This window comes from Accipiter gentilis, chromosome 7, assembly GCF_929443795.1.
Source record: "Accipiter gentilis chromosome 7, bAccGen1.1, whole genome shotgun sequence".
Lineage (NCBI taxonomy): Eukaryota > Metazoa > Chordata > Aves > Accipitriformes > Accipitridae > Astur > Astur gentilis.
In genome coordinates this window covers 13,535,162-13,558,843 of record NC_064886.1, presented here as the reverse complement: position 1 = coordinate 13,558,843, position 23,682 = coordinate 13,535,162, and the positions used below count along the sequence as shown (strand labels likewise).

The window sequence follows — 23,682 nt, the reverse complement described above, 5'->3', positions numbered from 1 at the left end:
GAGTATAAGTTAACTAAATAACTAAACAAACACATACCTTTACTAGTACTGTGCAGCTTCCATCTTGGGGTTGGGGGGGAGGCTGGTTGCCAGCCAGCCAGCATGACGCACACTTTTCCAGGGTTATTTCTGGCTCTGCATGTTTGCAGCTGCCTCTTCCTACACTATGCAGGAGACTGGGCACTTTCTGCCAGGGCACAACACCTTACTGTGGTTGACCTCTGCTGTTGGTATGTTGAGCACCAGTGCAGCCCCACATGTGTTGGCTTTTACTTGCCAAAGACCCAGCACCAGCCCAGGCCACCCACACAGGGGTGGGCCACATGGCCATTTCCAGCCGCCCTCCCCCCCCCCCCCCCAACAACAATGATCGACTCACACATGTAGACACGTGAGTCACAACCTTTATTTCCAGCTCCCCCCCCCACCAATAAGCTCGTTCCTGTGGTTACAACTATTTACAGAGTGCTGGGACTGTGCAGCCACAGCTGGGGCCAGCCTGGGCCACCAGCCCCAGCACCAGGGCAGAGCAGGGCACATGGAGGTGGCAGCAGTGGCAGGAGACGAACAGCACAGAGACAACATCCAGGACCGTGAGCACTGCACAGGGACAGGGTCCTTCCCTCCCTGGCACCAGCGTGGGCATCAGCTGAGGAAGCATGAGCAAGAGCAGTTCCCAAATGGGAGCCACAGTGAAGTACCAGCAGCTCTGCAGGGACACACACAGCAGTGGCTCATGGGATGCACGCACGGCAGACAGTAACATGCGAACAAGCAGCAGTGACGCGCACCAGGGCAGGGTCCCCTGCAGAACTGCCAGCCCTGAAGGTGGTGAAGACATGGTAGGAGACAGTCCTTCCAGGAGGTGGCACCTGCTTCCTCAGGTCTCCTCACAAAATTAGGGATGTGTAACCAACAGGAACTAGACCAGTGCTGTTTCCATGGCAGCAGCAGATCCAGTCTTCATCCACAGTGGAAAGCAGCTGCAGGATGTCTCCTTTCTGGAAGCTCAAGTGACCATCGGCCGTGCCCGTGTGGTCACACAGCGCCCGAACTGCCCTGCACAACAAATGCCATTGGGGATTCACCTCCCCGTGGACCCCAGATACCACTGAGAGAGGCTCCCACAGGACTCTGGAGGGGTTTTGATGCTCGTGTGTGGAGCTAGCGACCACCCTCCTCAGGCAGAGATGCCATCTGATGATGGATTTGATCGAGAAGCCACATCACAAAGGTGTCCTGCCAAGCAGACCCTTGGAGCAGCAGCAGAGCGTGAGCAGCTCTTGTGCAGACATGGTGGGGAGATCTAGGTCAGGGCCAGCGAGGGCTGGGGAGGAAGGAGACGGCTGAACATGGTGTGGGATGGCCACTCACCCTCTGTGCTTGCTTGGACAGACACTGCGCAAGCACAGATGGACCACTACAGCTTTTCTGACCTGCCACAACTTGGTCAGAGCTGCCATGTGGTTGCTCCAACAAGCTGCTGTGTATCCACAAAGCATACATGAGAAACAAAATGCTCAAAACTTCCCGCAAAAATGTCTGGGAAAAACAACTGACCAGGGCTAGGCAGACACACAGGTTCATCCAAAGCTCAGCAGGAGATGGGGGAATCCCCAGGGGGGGCAGTCAAGGTGGAAGTTAGCAACAAGGAGTGTTGGTGCAAGCCGTTCCCTACAACGGCTTGTAGGATAGCTAGGCTATGTCTGGAAACAGCCCCTGCTTCCACTGCTCCCCTGCCCTGAAAAATCCACCACCAGCTCTCCAGCCCCAAACACTACAGCGCCCTGCATCACCTGTGAGTCTGGGGTGAGTCAGATGTGTTCCTCTCTGGCTGTTCTTGGGCATGGGTCTTCTCAGATGCCAACCCCCTCACCACCACAGCCAGGACACATGCGCTGGGGGACAGCCAGCTAGAAGGTCTCCTGCCACAAAGCAAAGAAAGCCACAAGGTCATTTGGGAAGCCTTTTCCCACCCATCCTGCTCAGACTATTCTGGTGGTCAGGGAGCTAACAAAGGCCCTATCAAGCACCACCGAGCCTCCACCACTAGCTCCTGCTGCTCTAAAGGACTGATACAATGCGATGACAGCAGCACTTGGGAAATGCACTAATCCCAGGAGCACAAAACCTGGATAACAGGCAGTACAAGACACCCTACAAGGCCAGCAAGCCTCAGGGTGTGCTCTCTGTTTGCTGCCTGGGAGAAAAACCCTTCCTCAGCACATGCTCCTCCCCCCACCCTGCCTGCCCAAGCTGGGTCTTACCTGGACCTAGCTGAGTTGGTGTCAGGACTGGGAGGGAAGCTCCTGGCAGAGGGGCTAGTGGCTCCAAAGAGCCAGCCCAGCCAGCTGCCCTTGTCAGGACTAGGATGACCACCCGCCTCTGGATCAGAAGGTGCTGCCTGGTTCCTATTTGCATGAGGCTCTGGGCAAACAACCGGGAGTTTCTCTTCAGCAGCAGGATCATCTGGCTTGGTGGGTGCTCCAGCTCCAGCAGGTGGGATAAGGTCTTCAGGGGAAGAGGTCCCAGAGGTGTCAGCACTGCTGCTGGGCTTTGGACTGGAGAGTTCAGGGACAGCTTTGGTCTGAAGGAGCTGCAGCTCCGTGCCTTTAGGCTCATTCACGGATGTTTGGGATCGCGCAACCTGGCCAGGGCTGGAATCCCCCACAGCCGTCTGCAGCTTTGTCCACCAGACAAAAGGGAACTTTTCCTTGCTAGGAGCAGCATAAATCCTGGAGGCCTGGCTCAGCTGGCCCCACCAGCCACTGAGGCCAGCCCCAGCGTCCTGAGGGCCTGCCTCGGGCCTGCGGGTCTCCGGGCGGCTGTCAACTCCCAGAAAAGTGCGACTGAGCTGGTCGCCCCACCACAGCACATGCTGGAACGTCTGCTGCAGGGCAGCCCCCACCTGGGGGCCAGGGACCAGCCCACGCACAGCTGCTTGGGACTGGGACCTTGTGCTGCCCTCTGCACCAGCTGCCCTCCCCAGAGTATCAGGGGGGATCTCATCTTCCAGGCTTGCCCCTGCAGCATTGCTTTGGCCCTCCAGAGAGAGCTGCACAGCCCCCCGAGCCTGAGCAGAGTGATGGGCAGGAGACAGAGGCGACTCTAGCTGACGGGACAAGGGTCTTACATCCACAGAGAGGTGGTGGTGTTCAAAGAGCAGGTCAATGTGGAAAGTCAGCACCGAGAGGGGCTGGATGAGCAGCAGCAGTTCATCAGCGAGGTGAGGAAGAGGGCCTTGGCTCAGGGCAAAGAAGGCCGTGGGTGAATACAGCATGGAGATTACACCTACGAGATATGCACAGCTGCAAAATGCCCTGCCCTTGCCCACACACCCCTCCCAGGGCCAGCTAGTCTGTCCTAGCAGGTCAGATGAGCTTCTGCTGGGTGTTGTATTGAAGATGCACCACGAAAAACAATGCCCTTATCCACTACAGAAATCCCAGCCAAGCATCGTGGGTGGAACAGGTATGGGATTATCACCCTGGCAAACAGGAGAGGACTTGGATGGGGAGCTTCCAGGCACTGTGTCCTTACCTGGGCTCTTCTGCAGGTGAGAGATCCATAGCTCCAGCTGCTTAATGCTAAACAAGACAAAAGGAACCCAAGTTAGAGCTCCTGGGACTCTCTTCCAACCTGCCATCACAGCAAGGACAGCCTGGGCCAGCAGGCCCAATACTCACTTCAAAAGGCCGAGGATAAAGGCATGAAACTTCTGTCTGGTGCTGTTGAGAGGGGCCAACCCAGCCACGTGCCAGCACAGGGAGTGGAGAGAGCGGGTGTTGGGGCCTGTGAAATACACAACACAGACAGTCACTGCTCTGGGCATACATTCTCCCCTAGCCCAGGCTGGAAAAGGGCTCCAGGCACCCTGAGATGCCAACATCTCCAGGAGCGTGTTCCGCACACCAACCTGTCTTCACAGAGGCTTCCACCACCCTCCAGGGGGAATTTTTCCTTTGGCCTGTGATAACATCCTTCTGGAATGGCTTCAGCCCGTCCTCCACCAAGGCATAGAGAGCAGGGCAGAGGGTGTGCAGCAGCAGATAACCCACATCTGGGCTGAGCCGGCTGTCTCCCAGCTGGGCCTGAAGTAGGGCGCACAAGGAGAGGAGAGGGAGGGGAACGGCAGCACCTAACCCTGAGCCTGCAGGGAGGGGTGGTGGGATCCTTCCCCTGGAACTCCCAAAGCCCCTCCTGCCCAAAGCCTGCATGGCCTGCCCTCGCTCCTACCCACCCCAGCCCAGCCAGAGCCTCAGCCCAGACGCTCACCTTCTGCACGAGGTTCCGTGCGGTGCTGAAGTGGGCAATAATCTTATCCACGGCGGTGCTGACGGCAATCAGCAGGGCTGCCGGACAACAGAAAGGAAGATGTCAACGTGGTGCCCGACCCCACCACCACTGCAGCACCTGCCTCAGCCCAGCAGCAGCGCGGGGCTGGCTGGGGCTGACCAGCATCACGCTGGCCACAGCTGCAGCAAGAAGCAGCTCTGGACATCAAGGCCTGGAGGAGCCAGGGAGGAGCGGGCAGGAGGGTAATGGAGCATCCCAGGTCGTTGCCATGGGAACCTGTAGCTCTCGGGTGCAGGGATGAAGGACCCGCCGTTTCCAAGGGGACAAGGCCTGGATGGAGACGTGGGTAGGAGACCTTCAAGGTGTTTCCAAGATGCCGGGGCAGCCCCACCCCCGTTCTCCGGCTCGACAGCCCCATCTGCCGAGAGGCGGGCAGGGCTGGGCCCTGCAGCAGGCAGCCCTGCCTGCCGGTGCCCGCGCCCAAAACACCAGCCAGGCCCACCGCCCACCCCCGCCCCTGGGCCGAGCCCCTCACCTGCCCCCCGCCCCCGCCAAGCCCCCGCCACCTCCCGGAGCCCCGCTCGGCGAGGACGGGCCGGACCGGGCAGAGGTTCCGGAAGGGAAACCGCCCCGGCCCAGCGGCCGTTCGGCCCCGAGGGTGGGCGGCGGGGCCGGCACCGCGGGGCCGTTACCTTTCTTCTGCTCTCCCCGGGGGCGGCGGGCTCCCTCCGTGCTCCCCCCGCCAGGCCGGGCTGCTCCCGCGGCGGTTCCAGCGGCGGACGGCGAGGGGCTGGCTGGAGAGAGCCGGGGAAGGGGGGGGAGGGGGGTGGCGGAGTCAGGCGCAGCCCGCGGGGCCCCGCCCGGACTCCCCCGCGGCCGGTGAGGCGCTGCCCCGGCGTAGGGGCGTGAGGAGGGGGGCGGCGGGGCCGGGGGGAAGCGAGGCCCGAGACCGCCGCGGGAGGCCGCAAGGAGCCCGCCCCGCCGCCCCGGCCCCACTCACCGCCGGCAGCACCGGGGCCGGGGCCGGCCGGGTCGCGCTCGGCCATGGAACCGGAGGCAGCGGCGGGGCGAAGGGCAGCGGGCGGGGCGGGGCTGGTCGGGCCCCGCGGCGGGGAAGGACGGGGAAGAGGAAGGACTCGGAGGGAGCCCGTGGGCCGGGCGGGGTGAGGAGGTGCCGCCTCGGCGGGGCCAGCCCGGCCCTGGGCAGCCGGGACAGGCCAGGGCAGCCCCAAGGGACTGGGGGGACGCTCAGGGGTCCCACCCGAGCACAGCCGGAGATGTGGAGGGGAAAAACCCATGCGTGCAAGAAGCGGAGGGCAGCAGCGGCCCCTCGGCCCTGCCTGGCACAGAGTGCTCGAGGGGCACAGAAACCATCTTGCCAGCTAGCAAGGAGCAGGCCGGCTCGGCATGCAGCTGCGACATGCACCCACTGTCTCCGCAACCGGCTGCCCCCCCAAGTCCTGCAGCCTCAGACGTGGCCGCTGTGCCAGAGCCTGCAGGTCCCCCCCTGCCCCGCTCAGTCCCCTAAAGGGTGACGCTCCTGCACCCAGCTTGGAAGGGACCCAAACTCTTACCCTCCCCGCCGGTCTCTTCTCCTCTCTCGACCGTCCCTGGCACCCAGGGGTCCCCACCAGGACTCCCAAGCCTCCGAACCAGGGCATCTTTATCGCAGCCAGAGCCCAGCCCCTTCTCTCCTGGAAGACAGCTTTGTGGTGGCAGCCCCCCTTCCTCTGCATCCCCCGGCTGCCCCTCCGCAATGGGCTGCAGTCCTGGTCGGGATCTCCTCCTCTTCAGCTGGTGGCTGTCCATAGATGCCAGCAACTGTCCACCCAGAGGCACGGGTGGCACCCAGCCTAAGCCCTCGCTGCCTACGGCTGTCTCAAGAGGTGCAGAGGGGTGCTGAGATGGCACTGGGTCTGCCCACTCACCAGGTGGCTGGCTCTTGGGCTTGTTGGAGGCACTGCGGTACCGCAGCTCCTTGAATGTTGTCACCTCTCTCTGCCTGGAGCTGGCAGGTCTGGCTGGCCAGTCGTGCTGGAGCTGGGGCCAGGCTGGCTCCTGGCCCGCAGCGCTGGAGAGGAGCTCGCTGGGGGGTGGCAGCTCCGTGTCAGGCGAGAATACAATCAGCCAGTCGCTCCGGTCAGCCCTGGCCTGGGCAAGAGTGGGCCCCGCGGCATTCCTCTTCCTCTTCTGGGCAAGCTCGTGGAAGGAGGTGATGGTCTTCTTGCCCGCATCTCTGCAGAGGTCACCTGAGCCAGGCTCCGGCTCTGCCGGCCGTGCAGGCAACAGCGGCTGCTGTGCTCTGTGCCCACTGAGAACCTGCAGCCATCTCCGGGGCCGGGGGGGCACAGGCGGGGGGAGGCTGCCAGCCCGGGGCTGCAGCTCAGGAGCTCTGCTCGGGCTGGGATCCCACTGTCCTGGTGCTGGCGGAGCTGGAGGCACAGCATCGGGGTCAGGGAGGTGGTTGCAGTTAGGGTCTAGGTCGGTGCAGATGCTGGTGGTCTCCTGTGCTGCCATGCTGGGAGAGGTCTCATCACACTGGGAGTCAAGCAAGCTGCTGCTGCAGAGGCTGTCCGGGCTCTCTCCAGCCAGGGTGTCTGGTCCCTGGAGCACCAGGGGGTTGAGGTTGGCGTCTCTTCCATCACCTGTCCTACCCTGGTCAGCCAGTGACTTGCCATCCTGGGCCTCTTCTATAGGACTGATGGTGGGCTGATTTTCAGGGGATTGGGATTCTTCTCTGGAGAATGCCTTGCAGTACACAGAGACTGGGGAGTCATCCAAGCTGAAATCCGAGCAGCTGCTGACAGAGGAGGAGGAGGAAGCCAGATCACAAGGGGCATCGCAAGGGGAAGCCACCTCCTCCTCCCCAGCATGCAGGCAGGGGAAATCCTCTTGAGCTGCCTGGTTCTGGAGACCCAACGTCACCGGCTGCTGAGTGTGACACTCGCAACACTGGCATTTCAAGGAGGGATTGTTAGAATTGGCATCCACTTGGTCATAGTTCTCCGGAGAGTCGCTGCAGCCAGTCTGGTCTCCTCCACCCATGGAGCCAGAGTTCTCTTGCAGCTCTGGGTGCCGGGAGAGGTGCAGCCCCAGGGAGATGTGCTGCAGATGGATGTGGTTGAGGTTGCACAGTAGGCCTTTCTTCGGAGCCAGCATGATGCTGCCTCACTGGTAGTGCCAGGGCTCCTCAGAGAGCCCCTCACAGCTCCCCTCTTCAGACCATCCAGCTCCCTACAAACATCAAACATCAAATTTTAGTTGGCAGGGGAGAACGCAGCAGCACAAACCTAGAGAGGAACAAACAGGGCAAGAGAGATGGCAGTGACCTTGCGGCAGCCACCGAGCAAGGAAGGGCTGGCTGCAGGGGACCAGCACAAGGGCCTGTGGGTTCAGAGACGGGAATGCACCCTGCCAAGAGGGGCTGCCCCACAGCTCCCCACTGAACTCGGGCCTGTTCAGCCAGGGAGGGGCTGCAGCCAGTCGCTGGTGAGCTGGATGCTGATGCACGGAACACGACCTGAGCGTGGTCCAAGGAAGCTCCGGCCAGTCCAGGCAGCTGCAGCGGCAGGGCTGAATTCCCTCTGCCAGGTCTCGAGGGTCGGGAGGGTCTCAGAGATGCCGTCAAGGAGTGAACGCCCTTGAACCCTCAGCCGGGGAGGTTCTGGCCAAGGGAGGATGGCACGGCCGGCCAAAGGGTCGGATGAGGAGCCACTCGGCCCTGGCTCGGCCTCGGAAACGCCACAGATATGGCAGCTGCTGCAGCCTGCCGCATCGTTCGGCCCTTCCCCTGTCGAGGGGAGAGCTCCGGCCCCGGGCATCTGCCGGCGGCCTCGGGCAGGGGATGGGCAGCTCAGATCCCGGGGCGGCCCCGACCGGACACCGAGCTCAGGTCCCGGGGCTGGAGGACCGGCGGGCCCCCGCGGCGGGAGCGGTGCTGCCGGGCCGCAGCCACCCCTTCCCCTCCCCATTGCGGCTGCCCGGAGCCAGCCGCGCCCCCCAGCCCCGCTCACCTCGTCTCGCTGCGGCGGCGAATGCGGCTGGCGGGAGGGAGGAGCCCCGCCCCCGCCCCGCCTGGGAGCCGCCCCGGTCCCGCCCCTCGCGGGAGACGGCGGGGGCGGTGCTTCGGTCCGCCCCGCCCCCTCCCCCCCTCCCCAACCCCTGCAGCCGGAAAGCGTGGGGGTGCTGGCATCCCCCCGCCTCCCACCCCGGTTCAGCTCCATCCCCAGACAACACCAGGCAGCGACACGACCACAATAATTTATATTTATTGACACACAGGCTGGTGGATGATCTACAAAAGCCCCAGCAGCCCCCACACACGGTCTACAAACAGCCCCTGGCACCCCACCCCAGGGCAGGAGACCCACTGGATGGTGGGGCAGGGACCAGCTCAAGGCAGCTACGGGTGGGGTGGGGGGGCAAACCCACCAGGCCCCCTTAGCAAGGGAGCAAGCAGTCCACAGGCAGGCCCACCATCACTTCTGGCGCTTGTAAATCTTCTGAGCTAGGCCAAGAAAGATCTCCTTGGGGAGGCGGTTGGCATGCTTTTTGATCAGCTCCTGCAGGCGCTGATAGCTGCTCTCCTCATACTCCTGAAAAGCAGCCTTCATGCCCAGAGATTCATAGAGCTCCTTCACCTTTGCCACCTTCTCAGGCTCCTTACAGCCATAGTTCTCCTAAGAAAACACCAGAACAAGTCAGGTTGAGGTCCAGCTTACAGCCACTGCCAGAGCTGCTCATTCAAAGCAGGGCAGGAGTCACCTCTTGTTCTCCCTGCTACTGTCTTACGCTACTCACAACCACCAAGCCTTCTCCCAGCCAGGTAGCAGCACAGTGCAGCTCTGCAGGCCGGCACATGGCTTTTCAAGGTGTATGTTATGGCATTACATTCCCTCTACACTGTATCCTCAGGGAGGGAGTCCACACCACCTCTCCCCCATCTCCAGGGGGTTTGTCAGCCTGGTGGTGTTACCTCCAGGATCCACCTCTGGTCTGGTGTGACCCGACGCAGACACTCCACCACCAGCCAGCTGCACTTATTGTCCTGGATATCAGTGCCAACCTTCCCCGTCAGCTCCGGGTCCCCAAAGCAGTCCAGGTAATCATCCTGTACAAAGATGGAAACACGTGAGCGCCCCAACCAGTGTCTTACAAGCACTGAGGGACGGGGAGCCACCTCCTACCTGGATCTGAAAGAATTCACCCATCTCCAGCAAGATCGCTTTGGCATTGTCATGCTCCTCCTTACTGTCAATACCAGCCTGGGGGGGGGGGGAGGGGGGGGGGGTAAGGAATAAGCCCTTCCAGTACTTGCCTTCCACCCTTACTTCTCCCATCTCCCAAACTCCCTCCACTCCTTGACAGCCTCATACCAAAGGTTAGGTCCTTCCTGAGACTGTTTGCATAAAACTCACCATGTACATGGCAGCGGCCACGGGCAGGTAGAATGAGTAGAATGCCGTCTTATACTTAACAATTGCCTTATACCTGCGACAGGGGAATGACGCTCAGTGACAAAGCCCAGGCCTTCCTCTCCCATCAGGGCTCTGCAGATCAGGGCCAGCAGGAAAAACCAGCATCTCCCTCCAAACCAGCCCCCAAGCTCTGACAGCGTGAGCAACGCCTGATAGGTGACAGCAGCATTTCAGCAAGCCGTTGTCTCTCTTACACAGTCTGGAAGGGACTGTAAGCAGAGCCAACCTTCCACGACAGGGCTGGCATCTCTGCTCTTTCCACCTCTTTACCTCTGCTCACTGAAGCGATTCAAATCCACCTGAGAAACAGGAGCAGTGATGAGGTCCAGCATCTGCCCAAGCTCAGTCTGGTAGGCAGTCTGAAGAGGAAAGAAAGCATTTATTCATCCAGTCCCCCAGGAAAGTCCCAACAGCACACTGAAAACCCCAAACCCAAGCCCATTTTGACTCCTCTCCAAGTCTGAAGGAAGGGTGCACGCCTGGCAGGATGCCCCGGAACTCAAGGAAGAGTCCGAGACCTGCACACCACCAAACATCCAGAAACAGCCCAGACCCAAGGTAAATCTGTGGGAAGGGGATGCAGGGGCCAGGCTCACCTGCAAGAAAAGCTCCAGCAGGCTCAGGTAGTAGGGGCGCTCCCCACAGTACTTCTTCAGCAGCCTGTAGACAGATGACTCGAGGAGGAAGGCATCGTTGACGGCGTCCAGACCGATCCCCTCCTGCACCAGGAGGGCAGGGAGGTGTCACAAAACACCTTCACCCCACAGGACTCCCTGCCCTCCCCCAGTGGACAGGGGCCTCCTGAACCCTCTCACCTTCTTATACCAGCAGAGCTGCCCCCGGCGGGTGAGGGACGCATCCATGATGTCATCAGCCACCAGGAAAAAGGCTTGGAACTGCAAGAGGCTGGGTTAGGGGACGGTGGGGGTCCCTCCGGGATACCCACGGGGCCCCCGTCCGCCCCAGCTCTTACCAGCTCGATGCACCAGCCGACGGCCAAGGCGCACCGGAGGCTCTCCGGGTCCTGCTGCCCGGGGGCCGCCAGCTCCCGGAAGGCGGCCAGCACCGTCAGCCCGCGGTTGCACTTCCCGCCTGGCACGTTGTACTCCAGCACCTGCGGGCAGCCAGGAGCGGGCAGCCCGGAGCGGGCAGCCCCGGCCCCGCCGCCCCTACCTTCCCCCGGCTCCCGGGGCCTCCCTCACCTCCTTCAGCCGGGCCACGGCGTCGCCCACCTCTGGATGCCCCAAGCCGTCCTCCGTCAGGTCGCGGACGATCTGCGGGAAGAAGCTCACGAACTCCTCCCGCTCGGCCGCGGCCCCCCGCACCCCGCTGCCGCTCATGGTGACCGAGACCGCGGCCCAGGCCGGCCACCAGCGCCCCGACGGCGTTAGCGGCGTCCGAGGCGAGGCGAGGCGAGGCGAGGCGACTCGACTCGCCCCGCCCCGCTGCGCTCCGCCCGGGCGCGGGGCTCGCCGGGACGCGTAGTCCGGAGCCGCGGGGACAGCCGGCGCTTCCCCGCCACCCGACTACAATCCCCGGCGTGCCCCGCGCGGGAGGCGGAGTCAGCCCCTGGCCACAGCTGGCGCCTGCGCTCATTGGCCCGCTCCATCGTATGAGGATGAGGCCAAGGAGGCTGAGCCAGTAAGAGCGCGGGGAGGGCGGGACCGAGCCGGCTGACTGGTGGAGAGAGCGAATGGAGCGACTGCCCGGCCGGAGTACGGCACAGCCCGGGGCGAGGGCTAGGGGGTGCGGGCAGGTGGGGGGTGCAGGGCAGCTGAGGGGTGCACTGTAGCCGGGGGGAAGCTGGGGGGCGGCAGGGTCGCTGTGCAGTGTGACAGGGGGATGCAGCGCAGGTGTGGGGGTGCAGGTGTCGGGTGGTGGGACGCCATGCAGACACCTCTGTGGCTGAGAGCCTGGGGACCGGGGGGGGGGGAGAGTCTGGCTTCCCGTCATCCCCGCCGCCATCACCCACCCGGGCCGGGGACACGCTGGGTGGGCGCAGCTCTGCGGTGGCACACCCCGCCCCCCGGCCCCGGCGCCGCTGATTGGCAATCTCCCGTTTATCCGCCCTAATCGTCTAATCTCAGATAACCCCGGTTTAATTAATCTCTGCCTTCTTACCTCCTAATCCCCCGCACCCGCCGTTGCCGCAGCCGGGAACGCGGGGGCTCCGGGCTGAGCCACCCCACCCCGGGAGAGGGGTCGGGTGCCCTCGCAGAGCTGGGGTCGGGCTGCTGGCAGCTGCACAGGGCTCTGCCCTTGCCCCCGGGGCGGGCAGCGGGGCTCTGCCTTGCCCTGGGACACGGTGGGAGCCAGCGCGTCCCTTCGCCTTCTCCCCAGCCCCAGCTGCGTTGGCTGCCTGAGCGCCCCAGCCCCGCAGATGGTGGGTAAATCCTGGCTGGCCATGAGAAACGCGGGCCGGAATTGTACTTCCAAGAAAATGCTCGTTCTGCTTCGGGCAGCCTTGGTGTGTTCTGTGGAGCGGCTCAGTGGCCGGGCAGAGCCAGGCCTGGGCACTGGCAGTGCAGCCCACCCTTCCAGCAGGATGCTGGGGCGGGGGACCGTTAGCCTACGCGCACTCTTAATCAGGCTGGCTTCAGTGTAATCTGAAATAATCAAATTAGAAAGAAACCACTAATGAGCTCTGATCTCATCGTGTATCACAGAGCTTAACTCTTGCTGACGGCAGGGTTGCTGGCAGCTGTTGGGTGCAGGGGTGTGGGCAGGGGCTGCCCGTGTGACACAGCCCCACAGCAGAGCTGCTGTGCGGAAAGCCAGCAGGGCACTGTGCGATGGCCGCGTGTGCTGGTGTCCTGCCTGCACCGAGCTGATGCTGCTGCAACAGGGTGCTGAGGCAGGAGCTTCTGAGGAGGGGTGCACAGGGAGGGGTGCAGTCAGAGCAAAGCTGTGCCCGCAGACCCGTGCCGGGTGCACTGGCACCGCTGCATGGGGCTGTGTGCCACAAATGCCCCGGCTGCTGTGGGTCAGGCACCCCAGCCCATCTCACGCTGCATGACCTTCGTTTAATCTAGTTAATGCCTAGAGTCTGCTCTGCAATCAGGCGGCATCAAACCTCCCCCGCCCCCCATGTTAATAGATGGAAGGGAGATGGGAGGGGAAAATAACCAAAGATTAAACATTAATCTCCCCAGGGCCCAAAGGGATGGGGGTGGGTGGGAGGGGACCTGTTGCCTTTGGGCTCCCACTGCGCTGCCTGGGTCAGCAGGGCTGGGGAGAGGCCCTTCACTAGGCACCCAAGGATGCCCTGGCTGCTCCTGGCTCTGCAGAGGGCCAGGATCAGATCTGGCTTTTAAGTAGGAGGGGGACTCTGGCATCTCCCCCTGTCCTGTCCCGGCAGGCAGGGTGCTTGGGGTGCCGGCGGATGGTGCCGAAGGAGGCTCCTCCAGACCGGCTCAGAATCTCTCTTTATTATTTAAATCCATTATGTACAACAACCAAAAATAAAAAAATGCTTTTAAATTCTCTGCGATATGAAAACTACAAGCTCTGTACATTGACTGCCGTGAGTGCAAGAGTGAAGGATCATGGTCTTTGGTGGCTAGACTTACTCCCACGCATGCCACAGAGACACGTGTGCACACAGCCGGCACCCCCGGCCCTCGCCCTTCCAGGTGACCCTCTTGCCTCCCCACCAGAATGGGGCACTGGGGCAATGAGCTGACGCAGCTCATGGCCAGGGTCCACCATGGTGGTGACTGGAGCACAGGGTGGCTCTGGCTCCTGGCAGGGGGCTGCGGTGTGGGGAGGGTGCACCGGTGGTGCAGCCAGCAGAAGCAGAGCTGTGCTCGGTGCTATCCGGGCCAGCCCGCGTGCTCTGCGGGGGACACCTAGGATGACGGCTAAAACATCTACATCACGCAGTGTAAACGCAGCCCAGGAACATCTGACTATGCAGCCTGGCTGCAGACCCCTTCCCGAGGGGCTGCCAGGGAGACACCAACCATGGGGATGGAGCGGGACATGGGGGTGGGCGGGGAAGGGGAGTTGAAGTCCGTGAAAAAAAGGCAGTGCTGGACATCCTGTCCGATGGACACGCTGAAGGGATTCCTGCTGGGCTGCTGTGCCCTGCAGGCTGGGCTCCCCAAGCAGCCCTGCAGTCCGGACTGGTCCCGACATCCCAAAACACGAGGGGGGAGAACTGAAGACCTCACTTTGAGAAGTATTGCGTGGAACAAGACCCTCACCTGCTGCACCAGGGGTCTGGCAGGCCCTGCTCAGTGGCAGCCAAGCCCCAGAGCACGACTACAAGCCATGGTTCCTGACTCCAGTAGTGGGAAGCAGCTTGCGCAGCGTGGCGGGGTCAGGAGGGGACACTACTCTAACCAGGACTGTTAACACAGTTGGCCCAAAGCGACACTGTAAGCAGAGCTCAGCTGCTCGGCAGAGCCACAACTTGAACACACATTGCTGACTACTGGCTCTGGAGGGGCAATGTGGGTCGGCTGCAGGGACCCTGGGACCCTGCCTTCCTGCACAGAGACCGAGGAGGGCAAGGGGAGGCAGCCCCATGGCCCTGCACGTCATCCAGGTGCTGCCCAGGGTTGGCATCTCTTCATGATACCCTTTCGCTCGCTGTAATGCTGGTGACCGGCATCTCCAGGCAGTCTGGAAATGAGACCGGAGTGCAGGGCAGGGGAGGAGCACAGCCCAGGCTGAGCATCCTCCCAGCAGCCACAGGTAGCGGGGTTGCCTCTGGGCTATCCCCTCTGAGCATCCTCCTGGAGCTGCAGGCAGCTGGGTCTCCCCAGGCTGCCCCCTTGCCTGAGCATGGGTCTATGCTGCAGCGCCTGGGTGTGGGGACAGAGCCCTGCCCAGCAGCACATCCCAACCCCACGGGGACCTAGCACCTCTGAGGCAAGATGCTCCCCTGAGCCAGGGAGAGGCATCTGGGGGCTGCTCAGTGGGAGACCCATCTGCCTCCAGCTCCAACACCTGGCACTCGTCACACCAGGGGAACCCTGCCTGAGACCCCCAGGTCCTGTCACTGTGCCCCAAGGGACCTGCCAGGGCCTCAGGGAGGGGGTACCTGGCCCCCGCTGGCTCTGGGTACCTGCGTTCTGTCTGCCCAGGCAGACCCTGCTGTGGGCTCCAGCCCCCTCACTCTGCCCTCGGCAATGGGCCCCGGGAGCTGCCTCTCCCTCCTCTCCCAAAAAGCAAGGGCATTGGGCAGAGCTTTTTGGGGATCAAGGCGGACATGTGCTGGCTGCTGCTGGAGCAGCCACCAGCACTGGTCTGGCCCCGAGGAGAGGCCATGGGGGCCCTGGCCCCCAAGCAGCAGTTGTGGGGAGCTGGGCTCCCCAGGGAGGCCAGAGTTTGGGCAAGGGCTCTGACCCATCCTGTGGCCTCCAAGAGGAGGGCAGGACTCAGGACAGATGGTGATGGAGCAAGGAGGGAAGGGCCCAGGTAGGGTGCCCTCCTTGGGGCAGTCAGCAGAGCCCCCTCCTCATCCAGCTGGGCCAGCTCTGGGGCTGCCCCACACCTGTCCTTGCTGTGCCCCCATGCCCGGAGGAGCCAGTCCACGGCCCCAGGTGCTGCCTCTCACCTTGTCTTCCCTCCAACAGAGCCGGGGCTGGAGGCCTTTGCCAGGTGCCCTGCCTCTCCCGCCGCTGCTGCCGCCGCCACAGTGCCAGGACCCCTCCTGCTTGTGCATGGGTGCCGCTGGGGACTCACATGTTGGATGGGAGTTTGGGCTTCCCTGTTTCCACCTCGGGGCTGAAGGCCACGGAGCCCTTGCGGGAGGGACCTGCTGCCTGCCTGGATGTGGAGACCGGGGACTGTGGGGTGGATGCTCCCGCCACGGAGCGGCTGGGTTGAGCCAGCGATCCTGAAGGCATCTGCTGCGAGTGTGTTGGCTGGCCTGGGATCCCCGGACATGGCTTGGCGAGGAGTCCGGCTACCGAGGGAGAGGATCTGCGGGCCAGGTTCCCTGCGGATTTCCTGCCCTGCTGCAAGGAGCTCCCATCGGCTTGCTGGGCCACTTTATTGGGAAGGGAGGGCTGGGAGGCGGAGAGGAGCCGGACATCCTGGGTGAGCCGCCCCACCGGCAGGCCCTGGGTGCTCCTGTGCTTCACCAGCTGCTGGGGCTGCATCAGAAGAGAGATGTGGGAGCCGGTGGCTCGGGACAGGCTGTAGTGGAGCGTTCTCCCCGCCGGCAGCACCTGCTCTGAGCTGGGGGACGGAGCCCCTGCTGCCTGCTGCAGCAGCGAGGTGGAGACCGAGGCGCCGCGGGACTTGGAGAGCTGAGGCTGGGAGCCAGCTGGGGCCTGCTTGGCCGCCGCCGGCAGGTCCCCCTTCTGCGCCGTGCGTGGCAGGGGCTGCCCCCCATGGCTTGGTCTCTGGCCACCGCTCTCCAGGGGTGCCTGGGACTGGACCATGGGGGAGGAAGGCGAACCGGCAGCGGGCGTCTGGAGGTGGGACTGCACCCCTGACGGAGAGCTCACAGAGGAGGGCCGGGAGCCCCCCAGGCTGGGCTGGGACCGGCGCACCTGCTTCGTGAGCAAGGTGGCCTCAGGCGAGAGTGGGCTGGAGATGGAGGAGGGTGGCAGGAAGATGTGGGCCTGCAGGCTGTGCTGGTGAGTCAAGGCAATGGCCACGTTGGTGGTGGCGGCAGCTGTCTGCAGGGGCGCGTGCACCAGCGGCTCCCAGATCACCGGCTTGCCACTCAGCTCCCGGCCCATTGCCATCTGCTGCAGGTCCTGGATGTTGTGGGCCATGTCCTGGTCGTGCTTCACAATCTGCTGGATCATCTCATTGTTTATGGGCCCCGCACTGTGCTCGGCTCGCTTGCGGAGCAAGATGGAGTTCTTCTTTCCTGGGTGGGAGGCAGCAGTGTCACCGACCCTGGGAATGCTGGCTCTTGGGGATACTGTGGAGGGCAGGGTGGCCATGGGGAAGGGACAGTAAAACCTCAGCGGTGTGCCAAAGGGAAGCAAGACCCTGGGGAGGGTCCAGGCTGGGGCAGAGGGTGAAGCAGGGACAAAACAGGGGAGTCCTGGCTCCAAAGTTCCAGGCTGGGGGCTGGGGGCTGTGGTCTTGCTTGTCCTCTGCAGGCGAGGGGGCGCCAGACAGTGCAAATATGAGTGTGGGGCAGGTGACAGCCCCCCTGGGAAGCTTGTCATACAGCATTGCTCAGATCTTGCCTGGGAGGAGAGAGGGATCCTGGAGGCAAGCTCCTTCCCTGTGCTCCCCCTTATCTTCATTGCTGGGCACCCATGGGGTTGGGATGCCGTGATGCATGGGGTCCGTGATGTCATCACCCATGGGGCTGGGGTGCTGTGGCCCCTGGGAGCAGGCACAGAGGCGGCCATGCTGAGCCCAGGGGCTGCTTCTCACCTATGCGGTCCAGCCGGTCCATGGCCACCGTCTCGAAGGCCCTGCGCATCATGGGATACTCCTCCAGCACCTCATTGAAATTATCCACTGACAAGGAGTAGAGGCGGCAGTAGGTGTCAGCTCGCACACTGGCCGTCCGCCTGCCCCTCGTCAGAAGGCAGATTTCTGCAGGAGACAGGTTTGGGTGTCAGGATGATGCAGCCATCCATCCCCTTCCCAACAGCCTCCCCCGATAATGGCAGCCAGAGCAGGGACAGGATTGCCTAGCACTCCAACACCCTGCACAGAAACAGAGCATGACCCAGGAGGAGGGACAGACCCGGGAGTCTGGACAGCCACGGCTGTGCCCTCAGCCAAGCACAGCCTCTTCCTCCCTCCCCAAGCCACAGAGACATCCCTGGGCATGGCTGCTGTGATGGCCTGGCCCCTTTCTCTCCCAAACCTGTGTATGTAGCCTGTAAACTGGCTCAGATGCTCTGCTCTAGACTACCCTCCTCTCTGGCCAGAGGTGAGGTGAGCGGATGGCCCCTCTGCCCAAGACAGCCAGAGTTCAGGGCTCTGACTCAATACGCTAGACAAGGTACCCCATAAGAACAGGTGTGGTGGACTTCTAAGGCCCAGAGCCCAGTGTGAGCTGGATGCCAAGTCTTTGGCACTGGGAAAAAGGGGATGGGCAGAAACAGCAGGGATGCCCCAGCTCCTGCCTCCTGGCAGTTCTCACTCCCTTCTGCTCTCCAGGTCCCCCAGCCCAGCCTCACCCCCAAAGTAGGAGCCATCAGACAGCTTTGTCTCCTTGTTGCCCTTGGTGAGGATGCTGACCACCCCGTGCTGGATGAAGTACATCTTTTTGCCCACAGTGCCCTCACGGATGATGAAGTCCCCAGGCTGGAAGACCTCAAAGCGCAGCTTGGTAAGCATGGCTGTCACAAAGTTGGGGTCCGCATTGGCAAACAGGGGCATGTTGGCCACCAGGTTGCGGCAGTTGAAGTTGATGATCTCCTGTGGGGTGAGGAGCAGGTCAGCAGAGACATTGCCGAGCCTGACCCCAGCAAGCACCGCCCCCCCTCCCCCAAGTCACCAGCACTGGGGTGCCTGCCAATACCTCTTTAAGTGGCTCACTGAGTTCCCCCAGGATGTTCTCCTCATCAAACATCTTGCCCTGATAGCGGTGCTCATAGTACTCGTGGATCCGCTGGCGCGTGTCCCCAGGAAGCTTGTGGAATGACATGTACTGCTCCACTTGCTTGTACTGTGGGGACAAGGCAGAGCCACACAGGACTGCACTGAAACAAGCTGCACCGCACCAGAGGCCAGTGGCACAGCTGGTCAATGCTGTCCCTCTTCTTGGCAGTGAGAAGCAGCTGCTGTTGGAGCTGGGATCCAGGCACCCCTGCTCCAGGGCCCGGTCCCAAAGGCCATGTCCGGGACAGAGGATGGGACCCCTGTGCACTCAGGATGCAGAGGGTCCCAGGGCAGAGGCCAGCATGGGATCTCACTATGCTAGGGTGAACCCCAGTATCATGAATGGGGTGTCTCTATCCAAATGGGTAGCCTGACCCTACCTCCCACACCCCCCAGGTGAGTGGCATGGGTAGACATCAGGGCAGGAATCTGCAGGGCAGGGCAGCCCACACTGAGCTGGTTCTGGAGCTGGACCCACTTGTGCCAGGGCATCTTCCCCCAGGCACTCACAACCCCACCCCACTGACCTTCTCCTGGTACTGGCGCCGGGACGAGTCCAGCGACTGGATGAGGGCAGTGGCGTGGCCGATGAACATGGCATAGCAGGTGGCCCCCACAATCATGCTCAGCATCGTAAGCCAGACGTCGGTCATGCCCTCAGGTGCCTGCTGGCCATAGCCGATGCAGAGCATGTGGCTCATGGCCTTGAACAGGGCATGCGAGTACTGCTTCCCCCAGGAGTCATTCTGCAAATGAGGGAAGAGCGGCGCTGGGGGGGTGTGTTGGAAGGAGCTGCTGAGCTGAACCCTCTAGTCACCCCTCCCCGAGCCAGGGAGTCCAAAGCCCCAGCAAAAAAAGGTTTCTGATGTGTCCAAGTCCAAAGGGCAGAGATCTGCTCCAGGAGGAGGCACTGGGGACTGTGTGAAGCCCTGACCCTGCACTAGCCCCTGCTCTGGGGAAGAGGCAGGAGCCCCACTGCGCTGTTCCCTCCTGGGCAGGGTATGAGGGATTCCCCTGGGTGCTCTGACTCCAGCAGCAGCCAAGGTGGGCTGAGACGGGAAGGTGATGCGTAGATTCCCTCTACTCCATCTCACTGCTGTTGCAAGGCTGTGACCAGAGAGATACTGCTACACAGCACATGGATCCAGGCAGCTCCAGCCTTAGCATACGAGATATATGACCAAATCCTCTCCTCCCCCTGGTAGATGTATGGCCAGTATTGCCCCTGCCCAGGGCACTCACCACCATGTGGTTGATGGAGACCCAGCAGTCCTCAGGGAAGTCTTGCAGCATGGGCACCAGGAACTGGAGGCAGCCATCCCAATGACACAGCAGCAGCATCATGCCGATGAGGTTGAAGATTCTCACCACAGCACTGGCCAGGTCATATGTCATATGGAAGATCTGGGAAAGAGGCAGGAGTGGAGCTACAGAGAAACTCTTTTCCCAGAATGGCCCTCTGAACCCCCGCCCTCCAGCCAGCCGTACCCCACAGCTGGGGATCCCTGATCTGGCCCGAGACCCTGGCCAGGGGCCTTGGACCCCCCAAGGAGTTCTCACCTCCTCCCATTGGTGGATGTAGCGGATGAGGCGCGAGAGGCGCAGCAGGCGCAGCAGGCTGAGGATCTTGGTGAAGCGGACAATGCGCAAGGCCCGGGCTGTCTTGTAGACATCAGAATCCACCTGAGTCTCCAGGTCAACGATGAGGAAAATGTAGTCAACTGGGATGGAAGAGATGAAGTCGACCAGGAACCAGCTCTTCAAGTACTTCATTTTGATGGTGTGAGGGTCAAGGATGATCTCCGTGTTGTCCTCCACCACAATGCCTGTCCGGAAGTTCAGCACCAGGTCAGCCAAGAAGAAAGTGTCCGAAAGCACATTGAAAACGATCCAGGGAGGGGTGTTCTCATCCTTGAAGAAGGTGATGCCCACGGGCAGGATGATCAAATTCCCCACCATCAGGAGCAGCATGATGAGGTCCCAGTAAAACCTGCAGGGAGGGAGGGCAGGGGACAGAGCAGGGCAGGGAGAAGTGGGAAGAGGCAGCACACAGCTGGTTAGAAAGCAAACCGAGGTTCAAAGTTAAGAGAGTTCAACACATTGTGGAGAGACAGGCGCTCAGGACACATGCACATGTGCCTGCCTACGCACATGACTAACATCCTGCTGCTTGGCTGGGACACATGGAAGTACATGTGTGTGGAGAGGAGCAATTTTGCACCGGCTCTTAAGGCAGAGAAGGGCCAAGGGTCTGGGGGAGAAAACATCACCCTGTGTGTGTAGGAACAGAGGCTGTCACTCAAGGACCTTGGCTGTTGCTCCTCCCTCTCCTCGCAGCATGACAGTGCATGCACATGTATGCCCCCACCCCAAACTTTACATCTGCCATGTGGAACACTCAAGGAGGACATGGGCTTTGCTCCCTGGAGCTCCCTGTCATCCCTGCAGACTCACCACCACCACCTAGGCTGGCTTAGTGGGATTTAGAATAAGCTTTGCTGGTTATGCAAACCGAGTGCCGAGCTCCTTAGGCAGCTGAGGGACTTGGAGCCCAGGGAGGCTGTCGGGATTGTAGCATGGGTAAGCCAGGCAGCAGCCAAGCAAGGACAGACAAGTGCCATCACCACGGGGAAGGTGGAAGGAACGCGTCTAACCCCAAAGGGGCTGCTCACAAGCACTGGGCAGGAGCTACACAGCCCTGGGCCTGCAGGACCCCCTAATCCACCTCCTTTCTCTGAGAGTGGACAAGCTTAGAGGCTTTGGAGGAAAAGCCAAGAGACACGGGGCAGCAGTTGATCAGCGTTTGGTTATGCCATGAAATTCAGCATCCCCATTCACATGCAAATGTGGCTGGGATGTTCTCATTCTTCACACAAACGCACATAACGCCTTTCTTCACAAGGCTTGTGACAGCTCCTGTGACAGCTTGGTGGACTCCTGGGCTCCTCACTCAAAAGTCTTTATAGGCGCCTGGAAAAGCAAGTCCAGTTCCCAGCTTCAGGTGCGCCTGTTAGTCCCAGCCCTGGTTGTGGGTATAGACCTGAATCTCCAAAGGTGACCTCAGTGCAATTCTTAGTGCCTCATGGATCCAAACTGGCCTTTGCACATGACAAGAAGCCTGTAGGTGTTTCGTACCCCACGTCCTCGGTGGGGCACAGGCACCAGCCTTTCTGCAGGTGGCAGGGAGGAGGAGGGAGGAGAAGCAGTCGAGCAGTTGTGGCCCCATGTGAGGCTCCTCCATCGAGAGAGCACCAGAGCCTGGCAGGGAGGGGGGCACCAATTCCCTGGGGAGCTCCCCCAGGGCTGAAGAGCCTCGCACAAATTAACGCCTTCCCACCCATGGCCGAGGTTTACTGGGGCAGGTGAGGCAGAAGGGGCCTGAGCTGGCTGAGCAATTGTCTCCTGCACCCCCATGTTGTGCCCCAAGAAACACCGCACACTGAGCAGGGAAACTGCCTGCCCCCCTGAACCTGCTGGGAGCTCTTGATTCAGATTTAGGCTTAAGCTCTTCAGGACAGCCCCTGTCCTTTATTCTGTGTCAAGCTGAATGCACAGGGCCCTGATCTCAACGGCCTTTATGTATCCTCATAATGTGATCAGCACCGGTGTAATCCTACTGGCTGTCTACCTGCCAGCTCGCTTCATGTCACTGACTGCGCAAACTGCTCCTGCCAAGCTCAGGCTCACAAACTTTGGGGCGACTTCCCTGGGAAAAGGGCTCTAAGGGCTTCACGGCCCTTGGTGTCGTGCTGGAGCAGTGCAGGGGAGCTGGCGTGCATGGTAGGTCAGGGCCCAGTGGAAAGGAGAGCCGGCTATTGGTGCCGGGGACCTGCGGCAGGTGCCGGCCCCACTCCAGGGTGCTTCACCAGGCTGGGGACATCAGCCGTGTCACAGCTTGCTGCAGGAGATGACTGCCTGGCAGCTTCATTCCCCGTAGAGAAAGCTCACCCTATATGACTCAACATCCCCGTGACACCCAGTTCCTCCCACATCATCCATCCCTGAGCTCTCCCCATGATCCCGGTGACACCGTGAGCCAGGCCCGGCTCCTCGCTGGGTGCCCTGCCCTCTCCCAGCAGCTCCCGGGGCTATGGAGACGAAGCCCGTGCTGGGCAGGCTCTGCGGACAGCTCGTGGGGCCCATGTCCCTCCGGGGACGGCGCAGCTCCTCGCCAGACGCAGGAATTAAAAACAGCCTGGAGAAGGGAGGGGGGAAAAGCTGTGCGAGGAGGCAAAGAGAGGCCCCCCCCGCCTCCTCCTTCACACGCCCAGGGCCGCGTCAGCGGAGGTCCCCGGCTCGGCTGGGCTGCCCCCGGCCCAGCGGGAGCCCCGAGGGCGCGGGGAGGGGCTGAGGCAGAAGAAAGTTGTCTGTGCTCCCGGTGGGGACGGGAGCGGGCCAACCCGAGGATGGGGAAGGGGCCGGGACAGCGCGGCCCCAGGCACCGGTGCGGGCCGGCCCCGCGGCGGCTTGCCCGGCTGCGGTGGGAAACCGCGTCCCCCTGGCCCGGTGCGGAGCCCCGGCACCCGTCACTTGTTGCCCCGACGGTCGCCGGCGGAGCGGCGGGGACGGGCCTGGCCGGGCCGGGCGGCGGAGCCGCGCTCAGCACCACGGACAGCGGCGGGGCCGGGGCCGGGGCCGGGACCGGGACCGGGGACCGGGGCGGGCGCGGGGCCCGGGTCCCACCTGAAGTCGCTGTAGGGATGGATGATCCAGGCGCCGGCCGACTTCACCCGCTGCCGCTCGATCTCCACGGCCCGGTGGCTGCCGAACATGCGCAGCGAGAACTTGTTCACGGCGGGCTGCAGCATGGCCCCGAGCTGCCGCTGCACGAACGTGCCCGCCGCCGTCGCCTCGCCCTCCGCCACGATCTGCTCCGCCGCTGCCGGCGAGGCCGGGGCCGCGCCCGCCGTCCCCGCGGGCGCCCCCGCCGCTTCCCCGTCCAGCACCGGCGGCTTCTCCCGCGGCTCGGGGCTCCGGCCCGCCGCCGCGTCCATGCCGCCGCCGCCGCCGCGCCTCACGTTTCCTTCAAACGCCCTTGCCCGGGCGCCCTGCCCGTCGCCCTGCCGCACATGCCCGGCCCCGGGCGGGCGGGGGCTCACTCGCCGCCCCCGACCGCTCGGTCACCGGTCGCGCTCGCTCGCCGGCGCCCGCAGCTCCGCCGGCGCCCGCCTGTTGCGCACACTCTGGGCGCGGGCGTGGCGGCCGGGCCTCGCCGCCAGCGGGGAGGCGCCGGCGGCACCGGAGCGGCGGGGCGCCGAGCAGCGAGGCCCGAGCGGCGGCGGCGGCGGCGCGGGACCCCGCGGCGGGCGGGCCGGGGCGGGGCGGGCGGGGCTCCGGAGGCGACGGCCGGCGCCGCGCCCCGCCCCTCGACCCC

At 62.8% G+C, this 23,682-nt stretch overlaps 3 protein-coding genes across 7 annotated transcripts; all 3 read right to left on the bottom strand.

Annotated features, from left to right (window-relative positions):
- Positions 1-384: 384 nt before the first annotated feature.
- Positions 385-8,385, bottom strand: RUSC1 (RUN and SH3 domain containing 1). Of its 3 annotated transcripts, none has more exons than XM_049805231.1 (10): positions 8,310-8,385; positions 5,871-7,530; positions 4,989-5,090; positions 4,276-4,352; positions 3,917-4,091; positions 3,687-3,792; positions 3,541-3,587; positions 2,268-3,291; positions 1,797-1,925; positions 385-1,059 (listed from the first exon to the last, which is right to left on the bottom strand). In XM_049805231.1, the coding sequence occupies exons 2-10, from the start codon at positions 7,453-7,455 to the stop codon at positions 891-893; spliced, it is 3,414 nt and encodes a 1,137-aa protein (XP_049661188.1). In that variant the 5' UTR covers positions 7,456-7,530; positions 8,310-8,385; the 3' UTR covers positions 385-890. The 3 variants fall into 3 exon arrangements, with proteins under 3 accessions (XP_049661188.1, XP_049661187.1, XP_049661189.1); XM_049805230.1 differs by lacking the exon at positions 8,310-8,385 and adding an exon at positions 7,626-8,280; XM_049805232.1 differs by lacking the exons at positions 4,989-5,090; positions 8,310-8,385 and adding an exon at positions 7,626-8,281.
- Positions 8,386-8,571: 186 nt separating this feature from the next.
- On the bottom strand, positions 8,572-11,213 carry FDPS (farnesyl diphosphate synthase). 2 transcript variants are annotated; one of them, XM_049805236.1, is made up of 9 exons: positions 10,976-11,213; positions 10,747-10,887; positions 10,589-10,669; positions 10,370-10,492; positions 10,044-10,132; positions 9,714-9,786; positions 9,483-9,560; positions 9,272-9,406; positions 8,572-8,975 (listed from the first exon to the last, which is right to left on the bottom strand). In XM_049805236.1, the coding sequence occupies exons 1-9, from the start codon at positions 11,111-11,113 to the stop codon at positions 8,775-8,777; spliced, it is 1,059 nt and encodes a 352-aa protein (XP_049661193.1). In that variant the 5' UTR covers positions 11,114-11,213; the 3' UTR covers positions 8,572-8,774. The 2 variants fall into 2 exon arrangements, 1 of the variants encoding a protein (XP_049661193.1); XR_007506678.1 differs by having other exon boundaries at positions 8,892-8,975; positions 9,097-9,406.
- Positions 11,214-13,181: 1,968 nt separating this feature from the next.
- HCN3 (hyperpolarization activated cyclic nucleotide gated potassium channel 3) lies at positions 13,182-23,572 on the bottom strand. 2 transcript variants are annotated; one of them, XM_049805233.1, is made up of 8 exons: positions 22,992-23,572; positions 19,869-20,361; positions 19,551-19,712; positions 18,836-19,054; positions 18,229-18,375; positions 17,885-18,125; positions 17,127-17,291; positions 13,182-16,605 (listed from the first exon to the last, which is right to left on the bottom strand). In XM_049805233.1, exons 1-8 carry the CDS (start codon positions 23,300-23,302, stop codon positions 15,461-15,463), a joined length of 2,883 nt encoding a protein of 960 aa, XP_049661190.1. In that variant the 5' UTR covers positions 23,303-23,572; the 3' UTR covers positions 13,182-15,460. The 2 variants fall into 2 exon arrangements, with proteins under 2 accessions (XP_049661190.1, XP_049661191.1); XM_049805234.1 differs by having other exon boundaries at positions 19,869-20,298; positions 22,992-23,571.
- Positions 23,573-23,682: the final 110 nt, after the last annotated feature.